At 36.0% G+C, this 22,642-nt stretch overlaps 1 protein-coding gene across 1 annotated transcript; it reads left to right on the forward strand.

Annotated features, from left to right (window-relative positions):
• Window positions 1-15,468: 15,468 nt before the first annotated feature.
• Window positions 15,469-21,200, forward strand: LOC127723573 (histidine N-acetyltransferase-like). The gene is made up of 3 exons (XM_052230245.1): window positions 15,469-15,896; window positions 16,629-16,865; window positions 20,346-21,200. Exons 1-3 carry the CDS (start codon window positions 15,720-15,722, stop codon window positions 20,895-20,897), a joined length of 966 nt encoding a protein of 321 aa, XP_052086205.1. The 5' UTR covers window positions 15,469-15,719; the 3' UTR covers window positions 20,898-21,200.
• The last annotated feature ends 1,442 nt before the right edge of the window (window positions 21,201-22,642 follow it).

The raw sequence follows: 22,642 nt of genomic DNA on the forward strand, positions 1-22,642 counted from the left end.
AGTTGGATATTCAAAATATATAGCGAAAACCTACCTGAGACTGCTTAGATGACGGTGAGACCCCCCCTGTTCTTTCAATGTCCATAAAATTCGACGAATTCATAAACTCTGTATAAATAAAGATTGTATCAAAAGGATTTCCCAGAATAATGTCATCTTCTATATCTACTGAGGGCTTAGATTGTCACTTTTCAGCTAAAAATTGTCAAAATTTCAGGACAAAGGGCACAGGGCAATGGTGAGAGCCCCTTGATCTCTCAATCTGCCTAATATTAAGCAGACAGTTAGTTAATAGGTAGATACAAACGTGACTAAAAGGAATTTGGGTACACTTCCTGTCTTCTATGTTTACGGAGGACCCAAAGTGCCAGTTGGATATTCAAAATATATAGCGAAAACCTACCTGAGACTGCTTAGATGACGGTGAGACCCCCCTGTTCTTTTAATGTCCATAAAATTCGACGAATTCATAGACTCTGTATAAATAAAGATTGTATCAAAAGGATTTCCCAGAATAATGTCATCTTCGATATCTACGGAGGGCTTAGATTGTCACTTTTCAGCTAAAAATTGTCAAAATTTCAGGACAAAGGACACAGGGCATTGGTGAGAGCCCCTTGATCTCTCAATCTGCCTAATATTAAGCAGACAGTTAGTTAATAGGTAGATACAAACGTGACTAAAAGGAATTTGGGTACACTTCCTGTCTTCTATGTTTACGGAGGACCCAAAGTGCCAGTTGGATATTCAAAATATATAGCGAAAACCTACCTGAGACTGCTTAGATGACGGTGAGACCCCCCTGTTCTTTCAATGTCCATAAAATTCGACGAATTCATAGACTCTGTATAAATAAAGATTGTATCAAAAGGATTTCCCAGAATAATGTCATCTTCGATATCTACTGAGGGCTTAGATTGTCACTTTTCAGCTAAAAATTGTCAAAATTTCAGGACAAAGGGCACAGGGCAATGGTGAGAGCCCCTTGATCTCTCAATCTGCCTAATATTAAGCAGACAGTTAGTTAATAGGTAGATACAAACGTGACTAAAAGGAATTTGGGTACACTTCCTGTCTTGTATGTTTACGGAGGACCCAAAGTGCCAGTTGTATATTCAAAATATATAGCGAAAACCTACCTGAGACTGCTTAGATGACGGTGAGACCCCCCTGTTCTTTCAATGTCCATAAAATTCGACGAATTCATAGACTCTGTATAAATAAAGATTGTATCAAAAGGATTTCTCAGAATAATGTCATCTTCGATATCTACGGAGGGCTTAGATTGTCACTTTTCAGCTAAAAATTGTCAAAATTTCAGGACAAAGGGCACAGGGCAATGGTGAGAGCCCCTTGATCTCTCAATCTGCCTAATATTAAGCAGACAGTTAGTTAATAGGTAGATACAAACGTGACTAAAAGGAATTTGGGTACACTTCCTGTCTTGTATGTTTACGGAGGACCCAAAGTGCCAGTTGGATATTCAAAATATATAGCGAAAACCTACCTGAGACTGCTTAGATGACGGTGAGACCCCCCCTGTTCTTTCAATGTCCATAAAATTCGACGAATTCATAAACTCTGTATAAATAAAGATTGTATCAAAAGGATTTCCCAGAATAATGTCATCTTCTATATCTACTGAGGGCTTAGATTGTCACTTTTCAGCTAAAAATTGTCAAAATTTCAGGACAAAGGGCACAGGGCAATGGTGAGAGCCCCTTGATCTCTCAATCTGCCTAATATTAAGCAGACAGTTAGTTAATAGGTAGATACAAACGTGACTAAAAGGAATTTGGGTACACTTCCTGTCTTCTATGTTTACGGAGGACCCAAAGTGCCAGTTGGATATTCAAAATATATAGCGAAAACCTACCTGAGACTGCTTAGATGACGGTGAGACCCCCCTGTTCTTTTAATGTCCATAAAATTCGACGAATTCATAGACTCTGTATAAATAAAGATTGTATCAAAAGGATTTCCCAGAATAATGTCATCTTCGATATTTACGGAGGGCTTAGATTGTCACTTTTCAGCTAAAAATTGTCAAAATTTCAGGACAAAGGGCACAGTGCAATGGTGAGAGCCCCTTGATCTCTCAATCTTCCTAATATTAAGCAGACAGTTAGTTAATAGGTAGATACAAACGTGACTAAAAGGAATGTGGGTACACTTCCTGTCTTCTATGTTTACGGAGGACCCAAAGTGCCAGTTGGATATTCAAAATATATAGCGAAAACCTACCTGAGACTGCTTAGATGACGGTGAGACCCCCCTGTTCTTTCAATGTCCATAAAATTCGACGAATTCATAGACTCTGTATAAATAAAGATTGTATCAAAAGGATTTCCCAGAATAATGTCATCTTCGATATTTACGGAGGGCTTAGATTGTCACTTTTCAGCTAAAAATTGTCAAAATTTCAGGACAAAGGGCACAGTGCAATGGTGAGAGCCCCCTGATCTCTCAATCTTCCTAATATTATGTAGACATTTAGTTAATATGTTGATACAAACGTGACTAAAAGGAATTTGGGTAAACTTCCTGTCTTCTATGTTTACGGAGGGCCCAAAGTGCCAGTTGGATATTCAAAAAAGGGAAACTGTCATGCGTGATGCAAGAAGGGACATGCGTTTGACATGTAGGATAACTAACCCAACTGAATTTTCAATTCAACATCCTACCTTCAAAGAAATAGAGGGTCTCCCAAGCAGAATCAGATACAGATGGGCGACATTCCAAAAGCAGTCATGGAAGTAGAAAAAAGAAAGAAAAATGTGAAAAAAGGCAGTTTCTGTCCTCGATCCCAAGAACGCTCCGTTATATATAGTGGGTAGGGCAACTGGAAAGCCTTTTATTACAAGTTTTCTGGCTATGCTAAGATTGCAAAGTGGACAGACGATCAAAAGAGAGAACAGCTTTGCTGGTGTTTAGAAGATGCAGCCATTGAATACTACACGCTATTACTGGAAAATAACTAAAAAGCGAGTTTCTCTGACATCATATCCAATATAAATAAGAGATTTGGTTTTCAGGAACTGCCAGAAACCTCACAGGTTCAATTCCAGACAAGTGCCCAAGGAGAAAAATAGTCCTTGGAAGAGTGGTCTGAAAGAGTCCTGTCTCTCGCAACTAGAGCCTATAGCAGATATAGTGAACAACTAATGACTAAATAGGCTATCATGAGATTTCGTCATGATTGCAATGATGAGGTGGCAGGAACTGAGGCATGTATATCAAAACCTAAGACCATGGGTGCTGCTTTAGATATGATAAGATGGTTTCAGCACACTAGGAAAGCAGTAAATGCTATTAAAAAGCCTGGAAAGGAAACAGAGAAGTCTCCTACAGACAAGCCAGCTAACTCACCAGAGGTCAATGATGGTGTAGGAAGTTCAACATCCAATATGGACAACGTCTCTCAAGGATAGAGGAATATATGGAGAAAATAATGTCAACAGTCACCCGTTTGGTTCAGGAAAAATCAGCCAAACCAGGAACCAGTCTGAGTTCGAGGTCACCTTACCGAGACAACGGGTCTTCAAATTATTCTCCTAGACGTAAATATAGAGACCGAGGACGTGGACGGAGTATGATTCGGGTGACAGGAGACAAAACGACGTGCTTATTATAATAATGAAACTGTCCAGATCTACGACAGGAAAAACAACCGTCAGCAGCCAAAATAGTTGACACCAAGAAATAATCCTACTAAAGATGAAAGGAGGGTAGAGTTTGATGAAACAAACTTTGGAAGTGAACCATCAGCACCACATGTCCCAATAGTAAACAGGGTTACAGTACAATAAGCCATCATAGTACCTCCTTACACAGCTTATCGTATGGACTTTGAGGCAACAGACATGAATTCTGACTACCCGATCGAGCTTAAAGGCAACACAACCATACTTATACCTCGAACAGTGTGCGCAAAAGGACAGACGTCAACCATCTGTTTTCTCAACATAATAGATAATCGAATTCCAAAAGGAGAGGAGGTAGGATACACACAAGAAGTCAGAGTAATACAGTCTATGGAAGATGAACCGTTGCCAAGTGTTAGTACTTGTACTACCCCGAGTACAGTAAATAATGACAGTCCAAAGTCCGGGATACCAAATCATTTAAAAGACCTATTCCAAAATTCAAGTTCTGTCATGTATCGTTCTCAAAGGGCTAAGCTGAGACAGTTGCTCATTAATTACATTAATCTTTTCGCCAAAGAAGATTTTGACCTAGGCAGCTTCAGCGCCATAGAACATACCATTGACACAGGGGAAGCAAATCCAATCCAACACAGAATAAGGAGAACCCCTGCCTGTTTCGTGGACGAAGAAGAAGCACATTTACAAAAAATGTTAGACGCTGGAGTTATACAACCTTCCATGTCTTAATGGGCATCTGCACCAGTGTTGATTAGGAAAAAAAGACGGAGGAGTGCGCTGGTGTATTGATTATCGCAAATTAAACTCAGTCACATCACGTGATCTTTTTCCTCTGCCTCTCATTGATGAGTGCCTGGTCACCTTGGCCGTAAACGTATGGTATTCCAAACTGGACGCAAATAGTGCCTATTGGCAGATTAACATAAAGCCTGAGGATAGGAAGAAAACAGCCTTCGTTACAAAGCATGGCGTTTGGGCTATGTAATGCTCCAGGAACCTATGCTCGAATGATGAAAGGCTTGAAACTAAAACAAAGACAATGTGCTTCATTCAAAACCTCCGTTGAATTTTTTAGGGAGAAGTGTGACCAACAAAGGACTCAAAATTGGACAGCAACACATATAACCAGTTAGTGGTTGGGCTGTGCGTACTTGTACTAAAGAAGTCGAAAGGTTCCTTGGATTTGTCAACTATCACCGTTCCTTTATTAAAGACTAGCAAAAATTTCAGCACCTCTGTATGACGTTACACGGAAAAAAACATTCATTTGAAGACACCAAAGACAGTTAGCTTTTGACACCTTAAATCACAAATTACTAGTAGCTCCAGTGATAGCATTACCTAATACATCAGACAGGTTCATTTTGGACACAGATGCATCACAGAATGCTATTGAAGCTGAGCTAAAGAAGTCCAAAATGGAATAGAGAGGACCATGGTAGTTTCATCATGACATCTGAGCAGAAAAAAATACTGTACTACACGAAAGGAATTATTGGCCGTGATAAGATTCACACGGCAGTTTCGCCACTATTTGTTAGGCAAAGAGTTTACAGTGAGAAATGACAATATTAGTCTAACTTGGCTAAATTTCAGAGAGCCACAAGGACAATTAGCCAGATGGCTAGACGAGCTTAGCAAATATGATATGGTTATAAAACATCAACCAGGTCGTCTCCATGCGAACGCAGATGCCTTGTCTAGACCATCAGACTTGTTGCAAGAGTTTATACGCTACAAGCCGAATGTTAAACTCAAACAGTTAATTTTTTGAGAGTTTGCCTATTGCCGACGTGCCCACATAAATTGGTCCAGATTCCTTACAGAAATAGATGAGGGTATACCATTGGCCAAAAACACGAAAGAGACAGAAGCCACTCACCAATGTGTCTACCGCAATATTACACTTGTTTTCAACAACACCTGAGACCTTGGCTCCACCCAAGCTCAAGATACGACCAAATTTCAGGTTGTCCCTGTTTTACCTGATGTGGACTGCAACCTCGACCTCTTGGTCTCAGCACCTACTCTGGATCAGCAGGAAGTAGTTGTTGACACCTGGTTCTCGACACATATTGACTTGATATGTTTGCCAACAACAGCTCATATCATCATCAATGATGAAAATTCTTGTCACGTAGCAGCTATAACACAGTCAGTAGTTATTAATTTCACAACCGAGGAAATCAAGACTAAACAGTCAGAAGACCATGATCTACTATTGTTACTAAATTGGTTAAAAGACAAAGAAGAGCCAACCCAGAAAAACTTGTTTTTAGCTTCACCACGACAGTGGTATCTTTAAAAATTTTCCTAAAAATGAAGGAGCAAGTGTTAGACTAGTAATTCCATCCAGTCTAAAGGACACAGTAATGGAGCTCTGTCATGAGCTACCTAGTGCAGGGCACCAGGGTATGTTTAGGACCATGGCTAAGGTTAAAACAAAGTATCAAAATGACCTCTGACATAAGGACTTTTGTTGCAACATGTGCTGCCTGCAACAAGAATAAGAAACCCAACAGTTATAGGAGATGTCCTATGACCAAATACCATGATGGTTCCACTATGGAAAGGGTAAATTTAGACTTTAAGGCCCACTTCATAAGACCCAACATAGAAACGAGAATATCTAGATGTTGGTAGACCAATTTACAAAATGGACAGAGTGTGTACCTTTTCCTTCACAAAAAGCAGAAGTTACAGCACAGGCGGCTGTCAACGATTTTTTCTCCAGATTTGGATATTCGTTTCAAATTTTCTCAGACCAAGGTCGAAATTTCGAGAGTTCTCTGTTTGAGGCAGTTTGTGATCTCTTACAGATACATAAATTCAGGACTACACCATATAGACCTTCAGCTAATGGCCAAGTAGAACGCCAGAACCGCAGCTTGATGAACATTTAGCTCAGTTAGCAGGGGCTTTACGATCTATATATAGCTAGTGCACAGGAGTACTGATTACACCCTTAAACAAGTTAATGTGTGGCCGGGAGACAAATAAAAAAGCTGACTTGATGTTTTGTAAAACTGAGGAACCAAAGTACACTGGGACTGAGGAGTATATTATAGGCCTTTCAAAAGCTATTAAGAATGCTCATGAGATAGCAAGGAACACCTTGAAAACAAGCCAGGCTAAAATAAAAAAGGGTTATGACCTTCGAGTATTAGAACGGCAATAAGCGGCCGGTGACCTCGTTTATGTTTTAGATACAGCTCAGATAAAGAGTAAGAGCAAGTAATTGAGCTCACGGTGGAAAGTGCCTGGTTGATTATATGTAAAATTACTCTTTTTGTGTACAAAGTTAAGCTTCAAAGGGTGGTCTTCAACACAAATCGTGAAAGGTTGAAGCAATGCAAAGACAGGAACATTCCTGCATGTCTAAGAACCTGCCATGAACAGTTTACCCAAGGTATAGATGCCCTTGCCACAAAAACAAAAACTAGCACAAAACAATATTGTGTATGCAGGGGCCCAGACACCGGGGAAACAATGGTGCCATATAGTCTAAAAGATCATTGAATTTTATGGCCATTAAAAAACCAGGAGGGTCCCACCGTCATCTAAGCGGTCTCCGGTAGATTTTCACTATATATTTTGAATATCAAACTGGCACTTTGAACCCTCCGTAAACATAGAGGAAAAAAAGTCCACCCGAATTCCTTTTGGGGTCATTTGCATCTTTATATTAACTAACTAATTTTATGAAGATTGAGAGATCAGGGGGGTCTAGCCATCGCCCTGTGCCCTTTTTCTTGAAATTTCGACGATTTTTAGCTGAAAAGTGACAATGTAAGCCCTCTGTAGATATCAAAGATAACATTATTCTGGATAAATCCTTTTGATACGATCTGTATATATACATAGTCTAAAAGATCATTCAATTTTTTGGCCAATGAAAGACCATCGGAGTCCCACCGTCATTTAAGCGGTCTCCGGTAAATTTTCACTATATATTTTGAATATCAAACTGCCACTTTGAGCCCTCCGTAAACATAGAAGAAAAGAAGTCTACCCAAACTCCTTTTGGAGTCATTTGTATCATGTATTAACTTACTATCTGTCTAATTTTATGAAGATTTAGAGATCAGGGGGTCTAGCTATTACCCTTTGCCCTTTTACCTGAATTTTCGACGATTTTTTGCTGAAAAGTGACAATGTAAGCCCTCCGTAGATATCAATGATAACATTATTCTGGGAAATCCTTTTGATACGATCTGTATATATACATTGTCTAAAAGATCATTCAATTTTATGGCCATTTATAGACCAGGGGGGTCTTACCGTCATTTAAGCGGACTCCGGTAGATTTTCACTATATATTTTGAATACCAAACTGGCACTTTGAACCCTCCGTAAATATAGAAGACAAAAAGTCTACCCAAATTCCTTTTGGGGTCATTTGTATCTTTATATTAACTTACTATCTGCTTAATTTTATGAAGATTGAGAGATGACGAGGGGGGAGGGGGGGGGGGGATCGGCGGTTTAGCCATCGCCCTGTGCCCTTTTACCTGAATTTTCGACGATTTTTAGCTGAAAAGTGACAATGTAAGCCCTCCGTAGATATCAAAGATAACATTATTCTGGAAAATCCTTTTGATACGATCTGTATATATACATAGTCTGAAAGATCATTCAATTTTTGGCCAATGAAAGACCATCGGGGTCCCACCGTCATTTAAGCGGTCTCCGGTAGATGTTCACTATATATTTTGAATATTAAAACTGGCACTTTGAGCCCTCCGTAAACATAGAAGACAAGAAGTCTACCCAAATTCCTTTTGGAGTCATTTGTTTCTTTTATTAACTTACTATCTGCCTAATTTTATGAAGATTGAGAGATCAGGGGGGTCTAGCCATCGCCCTGTGCCCTTTTACCTGAATTTTCGACGATTTTTAGCTGAAAAGTGACAATGTAAGCCCTCCGTAGATATCAAAGATAACATTATTCTGGGAAATCTTTTTGATGCAATCTGTATATATACATAGTCTAAAGGATCATTCAATTTTATGGCCATTTATAGACTAGGGGGGTCCCACCGTCATTTAAGCGGTCTCCGGTAGATTTTCACTATATATTTTGAATATCAAACTGGCACTTTGAGCCCTCCGTAAACATAGAAGAAAAAGAAGTCTACCCAAATTCCTTTTGGGGTCATTTGTATCTTTATATTAAATAACTATCTGCCTAATTTTATGAAGATTGAGAGATCAGGGGGGTCTAGCCATCGCCCTGTGCCCTTTTACCTGAATTTTCGACGATTGTTAGCTGAAAAGTGACAATGTAAGCCCTCCGTAGATATCAAAGATAACATAATTCTGAAAAATCCTTTTGATACAATCTGTATATATACATAGTCTAAAAGATCATTCAATTTTTTGGCCAATGAAAGACCATCGGGATCCCACCGTCATTTAAGCGGTCTCCGGTAGATTTTCACTATATATTTTGAATATCAAACTGCCACTTTGAGCCCTCCATAAACATAGAAGACAAGAAGTCTACCCAAATCCTTTTGATACGGTCTGTATATATACATAGTCTAAAAGATCATTCAATTTTTTGGCCATTGAAAGACCAGCGGGGTCCCACCGTCATTTAAGCGGTCTCCGGTAGATTTTCACTATATATTTTGAATATCAAACTGGCACTTTGAGCCCTTCGTAAACATAGAAGAAAAAGAAGTCTACCCAAATTCCTTTTGGAGTCATTTGTATCTTTATATTAACTAACTATCTGCCTAATTTTATGAAGATTGAGAGATCAGGGGTGTCTAGCCATCGCCCTGTGCCCTTTTACCTGAATTTTCGACGATTGTTAGCTGAAAAGTGACAATGTAAGCCCTCCGTAGATATCAAAGATAACATTATTCTGGGAAATCCTTTTGATACGATCTGTATATATACATAGTCTAAAAGATCATTCAATTTTGTGGGCATTTAAAGACTAGGGGGGTCCCACCGTCATTTAAGCGGTCTCCGGTAGATTTTCACTATATATTTTGAATATCAAACTGGCACTTTGAACCCTCCGTAAATATAGAAGACAAGAAGTCTACCCAAATTCCTTTTGGGGTCATTTGTATCTTTATATTATCTAACTATCTGCTTAATTTTATGAAGACTGAGAGATCAAGGGGGATCTAGCCATCGCCATGTGCCCTTTTACCTGAATTTTCGACGATTTTTAGCTGAAAAGTGACAATGTAAGCCCTCCGTAGATATCAAAGATAACATAATTCTGAAAAATCCTTTTGATACAATCTGTATATATACATAGTTTAAAAGATCATTAAATTTTTTGGCCAATGAAAGACCATCGGGATCCCACCGTCATTTAAGCGGTCTCCGGTAAATTTTCACTATATATTTTGAATATCAAACTGCCACTTTGAGCCCTCCGTAAACATAGAAGACAAGAAGTCTACCCAAATTCCTTTTGGAGTCATTTGTATCTTGTATAAACTTACTATCTGCCTAATTTTATGAAGATTGAGAGATCAGGGGGGTCTAGCCATCGCCCTGTGCCCTTTTACCTGAATTTTCGACGATTTCTAGCTGAAAAGTGACAATGTAAGCCCTCCGTAGATATCAAAGATAACATTATTCTGGGAAATCCTTTTGATACGATCTGTATATATACATAGTCTAAAAGATCATTCAATTTCTTTGGCCATTGAAAGACCAGCGGGGTCCCACCGTCATTTAAGCGGTCTCCGGTAGATTTTCACTATATATTTTGAATATCAAACTGGCACTTTGCGCCCTCCGTAAACATAGAAGAAAAAGAAGTCTACCCACATTCCTTTTGGGGTCATTTGTATTTTTATATTAACTAACTATCTGCCTAGTTTTATGAAGATTGAGAGATCAGGGGGATCTAGCCATCGCCCTGTGCCTTTTTACTTGAATTTTCGACGATTTTTAGCTGAAAAGTGACAATGTAAACCCTCAGTAGATATCAAAGATAACATTATTCTATGAAATCCTTTTGATACAATCTGTATATATACATAGTCTAAAAGATGATTCAATTTTATGGCCATTGAGAGACCAGGGGGGTCCCACCGTCATTTTAGCGGTCTCCGGTAGATTTTCACTATATATTTTGAATATTAAACTGGCACTTTGAACCCTCCGTAATAATAAAAGACAAGAAGTCTACCCAAAATCCTTTTGGGGTCATTTGTATCTTTATATTAACTAACTATCTGCTTAATTTTATGAAGATTGGGAGATCAGGGGGGTTTAGCCATCGCCCTGTGCCCTTTTATCTGAATTTTCGACGATTTTTAGCTGAAAAGTGACCATCTCTTTATTTGGCTTTCCATAATTATTTCTATTTCTATTTTTAACTAATGTTACTAACTAAAAGTGATCGTTTGTTTTTGTTTCTAGAAATATCAAGTATAAAAGTACATCTTTGATTGCATTTTATTGAAAAAATCTATATTTCATAAAGACAATGGGCAATTTACATAAGAGTTTATGAGAACAACGGGAATTTAAGACAGCTTGAAGGGGTCATAAAACGATTTCCTAGATATCTTTTTACTCCTTTTATCTATGACTATCATGTTTTAAATGTTATCGAATATTTAGATTTTTATTATTTTCAAAAAAAAGTAAGAAATTTGAATATCAAAACGACTGCTAGCAGCCGGTTGGATATTGAATATCGAATAACGAATAACGAACCGGCTGCTAACTTCACATCCATGTCGAATGGTGTTCTCGACATGTCCTATATTTTTTTTAAAACTTGAAATATATTTATTGAAAATCACCTGATTATAATTTACCTTGTATAACCCAGGGTAGTATATACAAGGGGCCCTGTTTTTACAATGATTGATCGTCCAGGGATAAATATACATTAAAAGACACACTACAATCTACACATTGCCGTTACTTAAAATTGACATTTAAATTTGTACTTTTAACACCTGGATTACATTGTAATGTGTGGGTTAGTGATTTTGATAGTTCACATGCTCGACGCTGTTTATTCATGTGTTCTATATTTCTGTGAGTGGATGTATAATAATCCAAATAGGAAAAGAAAGTAAGTACAAAATTGATAAGTCACTTATTAATGTATAAGGTTTGCTAGAAGTTTAATTTCAGCTACATATTTGTCTTTTATTTTGCAGATAATGATATATATCCATAGATTCAATTAAACTACGCAGTTCCCGTTTTGCATAAGATATCAATTGGCTGGAAGTAAAACTTTTAGACTGATACTTGATTATATTCCTACATTTCCAAATAATCCATTTAATAACTCTATTCATAAGTGTGTTGGTGATGACATTTTTTTTTATTGTAAACGTACAATCCTAGTATGATAAGTTTCTCCTTCATTGGAATATCTGCTGTATTATTCAGCACATTATACTTTTAAAACGCATCAAACATATGTTCCCAAACAATCTTTACAATGACCTATATATTCGACATGTTACGATGAAAAATTGAGAGGTTGTTGAAAAACGTTTGATGTTAATATTAAACCTTACTACAATGTATTCTACATTAAAAAAAAACTGTCTAAATGTGTATATTGACTCATCGTTGGACTTTGTAAATACAGTTGTTTCAAAAACCACGCTTCTTTCGGGGAGAAATTTAATATTCATAGAAATTTTGTTTTGTTATCTACTAGTTCCAAAATAAAATATATATGCTTCATCTCGTAGAGACATAAATCGAGAATGTTGCCAGTATAAATACACATGGATAGCGGCCAAATTTAATATACCACTTTCGAGTTATGTCCTTCACCGGAAAGGTTCGTCAATTATGCGCGCCTTTATAATGTATTTTCCAGATAGAAGAGATCGCCTGCATCCCTGTATTCTAAGGTTTATCAAGCGTCTTCGTGATCGTCACTATGCAGGATAAACTAAAAATAATGTTTGTTCCGTAGGTACTTAATCACATTTCCCAAAAGACAGCAGTGCTGATTATCAATTATAAGAATTTAATTTGCCGAATAACTGGTGCAATACAGCATTTTATTTTTGTAACCACTTGCTCAACATGGAAAGGAAATGACAATGTCCTTAAACGCACGAATGATGTTCACTTAAACCAACGTGTTTGGCGGAAATGTAACAAACTCTAAAGTTGAAGGCAGGGTTAGTACAGAATTTCAGTATAAGTATTAACTCTTTAAAGTTGAGGCATATAAATGTTAATACTATTCTGCACAGCCATATGTCTTGACCTTTGAAAGTAGAACATATACACTTTCCGTTCTAAGATATAATTTTTTACGAAACTGTTTAGTAAAAGTGGCACAGTTTCAGCCGTAAGGAGTTCCTATGAGAAATTACATTGTCTATATTTACAGAAGTGAAACCTTAACGTTCAGTGGCAAATATTCCACACATAGTAGGGCGAAGAAACCCAGAAAAACGCACCGAACACATTTTTAAAGTTTTATTTAAATTTTAAATATGATTTACCTAATTAGTATAAATTCTTTCAATTGCTGTTTCCCAACGATTATAAACTACCTCCACAGGAATCCTTTTTCATAGAATTTTCGCTTCTATGACTCACATACAGAAACCTTAGATTAAAACTACCTCATCATGAGAAATGTAAGTCAATCTTTACTATCTGAATATATTGATGTATATGTTCTTTGTGAAATTCTAAAATTGACTGACTTGTGGTTTCGGTTGGATAATGTGTTATGTCTTATCGTTTCTGGTTAAAAGTCTGTACTTTCAGTACATTTCACATATGTCTTATTTGTCAGGATAGTCGAGTTATAATTTCCATTTTCCATGGATAAAGTATTGTGGTAGTCCAAATAAATATCACGTCGTCACAGGATTTATTCAAAATAGCCTTCAATACCGTCATTATCATGATAATTGTTTGGACTAGTATTGTGAAATAACTGTGTGACTTTCAAGATTACATATTCGTTATAAAGATACGTCACTGTTTGTGATGTTCTCTGCTCTCTGTTGTCAATGGAAGATGTTCGTTGTTATTCTGCGATTTACATTTGGAAACGACAGTTATGATATTTGTTTGTGTGCGTTTCTCTGTAATGATTCTTCTTGCATTTGTTTGTGCTGTATTTCTGTCACGTAGTGTTGTCATTATTTTGTTACATTGTCATATAAGCAGGAGTTTTGGCTAGCAATAAAACCAGGTTCAATCAACCATTGTTTCTTAAAATGTCCTGTACCAAGTTAGGAATATGGCAGTTCTTATCAAATAGTGTCTATGTTTGTTAGCGTTTGTTTTTGTCGCATTTCAGTGTTTCTGTTGTTCCTTTGCTTTCCTCTTACAGTTGATGCGTTTCCCTCGGTCTTAGTTTTTAACCCGGATTTGTTTTCTTTGAACCTATTTGTGTCTTTTGAACAAGAAGACGCCATCCTTGCAGACATAGTACCATATAATCCTGTCAAATCCAATGCCCTGCTCATTTTTCTTGTTGTTAATTGTTTCTAATGTATCATGTCCACCAAAAACTGTATGTTCAGTAAGTAATTTCTTACAAGCAACTGTTTGAATGAATTTTATTCTCAATGTTGATGGCTGCTTAAATGTCCGAGAAAATTAATGATCACGTTATTTTATACATAGCTAAATGCCTTTGTCAACCAATGCATATGAGTGAATATATATTATTTCTTCAAGTGTCAAGACCATGAACTTATTGGACATGTTTGGGCAGTGTCGTTGAAGAATTAGGATTCGAAAAAAAACATAATTTTATACACCAGGTGTATGTGTATTGTATGTGAAACGAAGAATTACAAGCAATAACTATACAAAACAATCTTGTAATAGAGAGTTGTTTATTCAAATTAAAACACATTCACAGTTCACTATTTCAAGACACTATTTTGATATGCATACAAAACATGTTTAATCTATCTAATTATATATACGTTGATAACCTATGTCATAATCCTTTACTACACTACCCAGGTGACGATAGGTAATCTAAAAAATAAACCTCCCAGCTGAATTCAGACGCAATTTGAAATTGTAAGTATTTATTAAAAATGTATTCTTCTGCACAACTGTGGTTGCATCTGCTGATTTAATGTATATACTTATATCTAGTAAGTTATTTATTATAATTTCACTGTCGATTAAAGGACAAAATATTTAATAAGTCAAAATAGTCGAATATGTAAACATTGTAAGTAGCATCATGAAATGTAGGGCTGCAGTAAATGGAACAGTAGTATAACCATGCAAATTATTGTGTGTGATTGATGTTGTTTGTATATTGACATAGAAGTGTTATCATTTTTCAGCAAAATGTTAAGTTTTTCATAATTAAACCAGAAAAAGACATGGTAATACACCGATTCATTTTGCTATACAAAAACAGTGATAAGGTATCAATTTTGACAGAAAATAGACGTAATTAAGGTTCTATTTCAAATACAGACTACAAAACATCTTTTGAAAGTGTTACTGCGTCTTGAACATTTGAGATAATGGTATTTTTCCTGTGTTATCAAAACTAATTGCTTATAATTTGTCCCTCGGATATGCGAAGCTTACATCTAACATAACATAACATGTTTAAACAATAGGACGATCTTTCTTACGAGAATGTCTGATCATAATAATGAAACACGATACTGTACACGATGAATAAATTAAGCATACGCCTTATATATATCATTGTATTCATGTCCATAAAGTCTTGTGAATGCATACACATAAAATTAGGAGATATGGTATGATTATCAAAGACAATTATCCACCAAATGATATACATTATATGGATCAAAAGTAAGCAATAACAGGCCCGACTAAACCAGATTTGACGCTTTTGTTTTAACTAAAACGAAGAAATTAGTAATTATATTTCTGCACGAAATTTTCATATTTAAAGCGAAATGACAAATTAAAGAATAATGCTAGCTACTTTTCATTCCTGTTTATAATTATCTGTGTGAAATCATAGAAATAAAGGAACAAGATGTATTCAATCGGTGTTTTAATTTATTTTGACAGATACAAAACTAGAACTTAAAAATGTAAACTGTATAAGTTACCACAATGGACAACAGCTTAATAAGATGTGAAAGGGTGACAAAAGAGGATTATGAGAAAGTGATGGCTATTTTACCCCCATCTGAGATATATAATGGCGGTGACTATCTTCCTGATTATTTCCATCTGCTAATTGATATGCCAAACAACGAGATGTATGCTGCTGTCATTGGAGATAAATTTGTATGATTACATTTTATTTAAGCTTTGTCAAAACTAGTGTTTATTCCTCTATTTATTCAATCATAAACAATGCATGATTTAGAATAAAAGGCTTGCGATAAAGAGAAACAAAAAAGAATCATTGCAACAACAAAAATACGAAACACGACTTAAAGACAAACAACAATTTACAAAACACTTCATCAAAAACTAAAATCTGAGCATCAATAATCCAACCAAAAAAACTGGGTTATCTAGGGTTCTCGGAAGGATAAGGAGATCCTCCGCCATACTCATTTAAGATATGCATTCTACATTTCTCTGTTAGCTGCAACTGGTTTGTGACTTAATGACAAATATGTGTAATTTCAGAACTTATCAGGATTGGAACACATGCGGATAAGGTATATTGTTCAAGCCAGATTTGTTCAACGAATCTTAATAAGAGTTGCTTGACGGGCGTCACTGGTGGAACCAAAACTGCTGACTCATCGACAATGGACCGGACCATTGTTTGTATGGGGGTCGTGTGGCTTATCTTTCGTTCTTTGCTTAATGGTTGATTTTTGTTTGTCAAATACTCGATTTGTTTGTAAGCATCATGGAAAAATGTATCTTTTGCTTGATAGTTTTTGATTGAGCTTCTTTAGTATTTTTGTCAATTGCTTGTTTTTTAAATAGATATGAAAAAAGTCGATTTAGGAGCCTGAGATTATAATGTTTATGATAGTAAATAATTATTTCATACTTTAGGTAGGATTTGCTTTAAAGACAACTATAGATGATGGTAGAAGTGTAGTTACTAGGGCAGTGAGAGTCTCCAAAGAATATGCTGGTAAAGGAATAGCTGGAATAATGTCAAAATGGATGGATATAGGAGGACCTCTTTACCGACCGGAAGTAATATGGCATAAATTTTCAGGAAATAGAACTCATTCACCATTACTTCAACTGACTGACAAAGGAATATTCAACAAAACATCAGAACAAGTTAGTTTATCAAGTCAGACCAAAAAGAAATTTATATGCTTGTTTCCTACCTCCAATCTTACAAAATGGGATAGGTAGGGAAATCATTTTGTGTATTATGCTTATGAACTTGACAATACATCCAATTGAAATGTGCTATTAAAAAAAGGCGAAAATTATAAGAGGGACATTCAAACCCATAAGTTGAAAATAAACTGTCAACGCGATGGCTAAAGAGAAAAAAGACCAACAGACACACAATAGTACACAAAACACAACATAGAAAACTAAAGACTGAGCAACACAAACCCCACTAAAACTGGGGGGTGATCTGAGGTGCTCCTGAAGGTTAGGTAGATCCTGCTCCACATAGGGCACTCGTCGTGCTGCTCATGTTAGTACAAACACGTGAATAAGTATAATTTGGTAGGTTACATTTGGAAAAAGGGGACAAAATTGTATTGACATACTATAATAGTCAACCAACTCGTGATTACGTCTGTAAACTTTACGAAGGAATGATTTTAATTTCACCACTTGAAACTCTTAGTCACATTCGGGAAAGGTCGGACGGGATTGTAGTTACGACATAAGGAACATGTCCGCTATCATCTGTGAAACGGATATTCCATAACTGTCAACCAACTTCAGTAAAACGTATAAAGGGATGATTTCATTTTCACCACTTGGAACTCTTGGTTAAATAGCTTCCTTGTGAGCATCAATCCTCTATCATAATAGGAAACACAAACCTAAGGAAACTGTGAATTCAAATTTTGCTGATTTTGCCGGTGGAGCGATAGTACGCTCCGTTCAATGACTAGTTTAATTTGCTCAAAAATATCTTATGAAATAAGTGCGCCGTACAATTGACATTTGAGACGACCCCTTGCATATTACCTCACAGATTCGGACAACTTTTCCGCAAATTTCTGCAAATTCACTAAATATTATTCTGAGACATGAAACAAGCATATATTTCTTTCGGTCCGTATTTCTAATCTTGACACATTACTGATATTAAACATGGAAGAGAGTTTTGCTTTCAAAAGTCAAATGCTTTACAGGAAATGAAGACTTGTCCATAGCACGTGACTATAGGTGTGTGCTGGTTCTTCTGATATATTTCGGTTATTCCTTTTTATCTATCATTTGCCAAATTTGTTTCGATGGTGCTGTGAGGTTTTGGTTCGATGATTCTGTGAGGTTTTAGTAAATATTTTGTTGGTCTTTTTTCCGTTTTATTTTGTTAATAGTGTTGTCTTTTTCGACTTAATCTAATTTTGGATGTTACACGTAATCTCATTGGCTGAAATTATTTTGTCTATCGGCAGCTCATAGACCTGATTTTTCCATGTAACCGTGACGTCATCAACGTTTTTCTATGATTTACTCCTTAAAAATGGAACTTACAATTAAATTATCAGGATTGACTATAATATTTTTCTGTCTGTGGTGCACATTTTTACTTAACCAGCGTTCAGTGTGCACCACATTTTTTATGTTATTTCCTCATAGACTTTCCTTAAATATAATTTTAATTACTCAAAAAGCCATGTACACTCGGTGATATACTTTATAGTAGGTTCTTTTGTCGATGACCTTAATTGCATGGTTCGTTGACCAAATTCAATTTTGCGGGACTAGTGTAAAAATAAGTAGATGTGGTATGATTGCAAATGAGAAAACTATCCATCAGTTCATAACTAGTGGACTAGCTAGGTATTTCTTTAGTTACTGGAATGTATGGAACTGTATACGGTCTATATATTGACTATTTTTAGTAAATATAACATGAAATGCAATCAAAACCCTATGGCTATTATGATTCACTACCACAAAACTTCAGTTGTCAACAAAACGAAGAATTTAATGAAAATAAGAAGAATTTAACCTTACCTGACTGCAGATTTGGTTTTCTACCGCTTCATGGGTACCTGTATCCGGTGGTGATGCTACACAGTGTACACTTATACATAGCAAAATCATTTTTGAAAATAGTGCAAACAAGTTTCATTTTGATTTTTTCCGCAGTTCTTTCATGAAGTCCGCTTGAGGTATAGCCAACATCGAATTCCCTCACAAAATCTAATCACACACTATAGTATAATACAATTCAATGTCTTATTAAAAAATTCACAAAATTGCAAAATGAAAGCAATCTTTACCATCAGTGCTCACAAGCACTTTGATTAGAACATGTGAGCAAGGGCAAACTTCGCATTGAAATCTTTTCACCGTTCACAAATCATAATTTAAGGGTTTTTTTTATACCTATAGTAAGAAATAAAACTGATCGAGAGACTTTCCTCAAACTAGTAAACCAGGTGAAATACATTAATTAAATCCTTCAAAATATTTGTTATGATTATAATAAGTACTACAGATAATCGTTGCTCTCAGTCTACAAATGAAATAATACCATGTAAATTTCGTTTGGTCGAGGCGCATTTCTGGATTTTGTTTCATCAGGGACACTCACACGTAAACATGTTAAAGCCAGGGATGCGGAAAACAAGACATAATACTTGCTTTTCTGACGATACATCGATACATTGATGATATTTTGTATGAAGTTGCAGTACTATCAGTTCGTATCAGTTTGATGACTAACTGAGGCAATGTCCCATAGGGCATGGTTCAATGACTTTGAATTAATTAGCTATTTTCAATATTAAGTTTTCTGCTAAAGGTAGTTTGATAGGATCTTCTTGTAACAGATCAAAAATATTTTGTGTAAAGTTGCATTACTATCAGCACATATCTGTTTGACGAATAATTTCGAGACCCTGTCGCCTAGGGCATGATACACTGACTTTTAATTGATCAAGGTTCTGGTCAGTCATCGTTCAATTAGTAAAGAGTTTTAAATGCTAAGTTTTCTTCTAAAACAGTTTGATAAGAACTACTTGTGCCAGATCAATGATATGTTCTATAAAGTTGCATTACTGTCAGTTTGTCCTATGTTTAGGCCCTGTCCCTTAGGGCATGGTCCAGTGACTTTGAATTTATTAACAATTTCCATTGCTGAAGTTGTCTGCTTAAGAACTACTTGTGACAGATCAATGATATTTTGTTTAAAGTTGTATTATTATCAGTTCATATCAGTTAAACTACTATTTTGAGGCTCTGCCCCCCTAGGACATGGTCCAGTGATTTTGAATTAATTAGCAATTTTCAATATTAAGTTTTCTGCATAAGTCAGTTTGATAGGAACTACTTACAATAGACAACAATATTTTCTACAAAGTTACACTACTGTCGGTACATCTCAGTTTTTCGACGATTTTCAGGCCCTGCCAACTAGATCATGGTACAGCGACTGAACTAATAAGCAATGTTGCTGTAAATCGGATAGTTTTTTTCTGAATTATATACCGATATGCGAGACATATCTCTTTGTCAACAGTTTATTTGATAACTTCTCGCATTATTACCTGGGAATGTTAAATATAAATTATATGCTACAAATGATTCAAAAATATCTATTCTTTTCAACAGGATTTTGTATTTTACGACACCCATAAAAGAACCCTAGAGATAAAGTACAATGTCATAGAGAATGAAAATCAATCTTCAAAAGCTGAATATGTTGATGTTAATCTGCTTGGTCAAGTTCTAGCATCGACTGACCATAAGCATTACTTATTCCCTGATAATGAAATAGTTGCTGACGACGTACCGTACAGTGCTATCAAATCTAATGCTCCTCTGATCGTTTCAAAACGAACTGCGGTTGTGGTGTCTGATTTGAATTGTCCACAAAGAACTTTACTTTCAATAAGTAATTGCTTTCAAGCACCAATTGGAATGTTTTTTATTTTCAACGTTTATGGCTGTTTGTCTGAGAATATCAAAAAGCACCTCCTTTTACACTTTGCTAAGTTCCTTAGTCGGTCAATGAGTGAATATATATTACTTCGTGGTATATCAAGCAAAGGAACTAGTTGGACGTTTTTGGACAGCGCCGTCGAAGAATTTGGATTTAAAAGAATAGAATTTTATGGTACAGGTGTAGTAAGTGCCAGAAAAAGAATAAAAAACAAACTGTAATACAAAAAAAGGAAATCGGATACAGCTTTTTGTGTAGTTTCTTTTTTGCATAAGTTTTCATGAGCAACAGTACCAAACCATCATATATGGCTACCTTCGTACGTTTCCTGTAGTAGCGAGCACATTACTTGAGTCTGCTTTCCAATCAATTTGACAGAGGGGAATTGTTCTATACATGAATTTAGATATATATTTATATTATATGTGTAATCAGTTTCATATGTTTATACGGAATTGTACAAGTGTTGTCTGAAAACGCCTTTTTGTTTACTCTCTCTCCGGTCATAAATGTCGTTCATTTAAGACGTGTTTTTATGAGCTAGTTCCCAACCAAAACCTTAAGTTAAATGACGAGGCCCATATCGTCACATGGTGGAAAGACCCTTAAAAGCTTTTAAGTAGAAATTTACAAAATTTTGAGAAATATCTGTGCAGGTTTCAAGACACAATTAATTTATTTCTGAAAATGTGACCCCGTACACGAGTACTGGACACGTGGTTGTTATTCATCAATGTGACAGGACAAATTGGATGAATTTTGAGATCATTTTGACCAGTGACTTATACGGACAAATATTCATTTTATAACACAATTTATCCACACATACAAAGACATTTATCTTTACACATATGTCCAGAAATGCCTTTTTGTTTACTCTCTCTCTGATAATAAGTGTCGTTCATGTAAGACGTGTTTTCATGAGCTAGTTCCCAAACCAAAAACTAAAGTTAAATGATGAGGCCCATATCGTCAAACAATGTAAGCCTCCTGTAGTAGAGAGCACATAATGACCCTGCTTTTCAATCAATTTGACAAATGGCAATGTCAGCTTCTGCCATCCCTTGGCGTCCGTCATCCCTCCGTGTAGATCTGTTGTCCGGATTTTTTCTTTAAAACTCTTCAGTCCCGAAACTGTTCAATGGACTGACATCAAAGTTTGTCTGTTTCATCCACTTTATCCACTATGAAATTTGTGATTTTCGTTTAGGTTGATTAAACAACATGGCCACCGTGGCCAAGAATTGAACATAGGGGTAAAATTGCAATTTTAATTGATATCTCGAAAAGTATAGGAATAAGAGAATACTAACTGGGGAAAATGGCACAACAAGCTACATGTATTATCTACCCTGAACATTTATGAATAATCTATCAACATTTTTTGGAGTTATTGGCCCTGGAATGTTGATAGTTTGATATATTGACAGTTCTTGGCTATTGTTTCGAAAACTTTCGTAGCCAAGTTAAACTGCAAATTCAAAAATTATTCACATGGCAAGTTCTATCTATCTGAAACGTTTAAGAAAAATCCGAATCTCCTAAATGAGTTATTGCCCCCGAAATGTAAGTAGTATTTACCAATTATCACAGTTTTTGGACTGTTATGCTATCTAATAACTGTAAGATCTGTTACTGTTTTATGCAGTTTGGTTTCTGTCTCAAACACTAAAAAAGCTAGATTAAACGCATAAATCAGAAATGATCAGCTACGCAAAAAATAACAGGTATGTTCATATAAAGGTCCTAATTAGCAGCAAGTTTCTAAAAGGTTAGCAATACAGGCACAGATGTGCCTCTTGTATATTTCCTTGTTCAATAGGCCCTTTTCATGTTACAAACTTTTGACACCGGGTTACCTACTCTGTGGTAGGAAATCTGATATTCGGTCAAGTACGAGCAACGAAAAAAAGTAAAATAAAACATATAAACGGTGCAATATCGGGGGAATGTTTACTGTTTTCCG

Source organism: Mytilus californianus, unplaced genomic scaffold (genome assembly GCF_021869535.1).
Source record: "Mytilus californianus isolate M0D057914Y unplaced genomic scaffold, xbMytCali1.0.p SCAF_13, whole genome shotgun sequence".
In the NCBI taxonomy this organism is placed as follows: domain Eukaryota; kingdom Metazoa; phylum Mollusca; class Bivalvia; order Mytilida; family Mytilidae; genus Mytilus; species Mytilus californianus.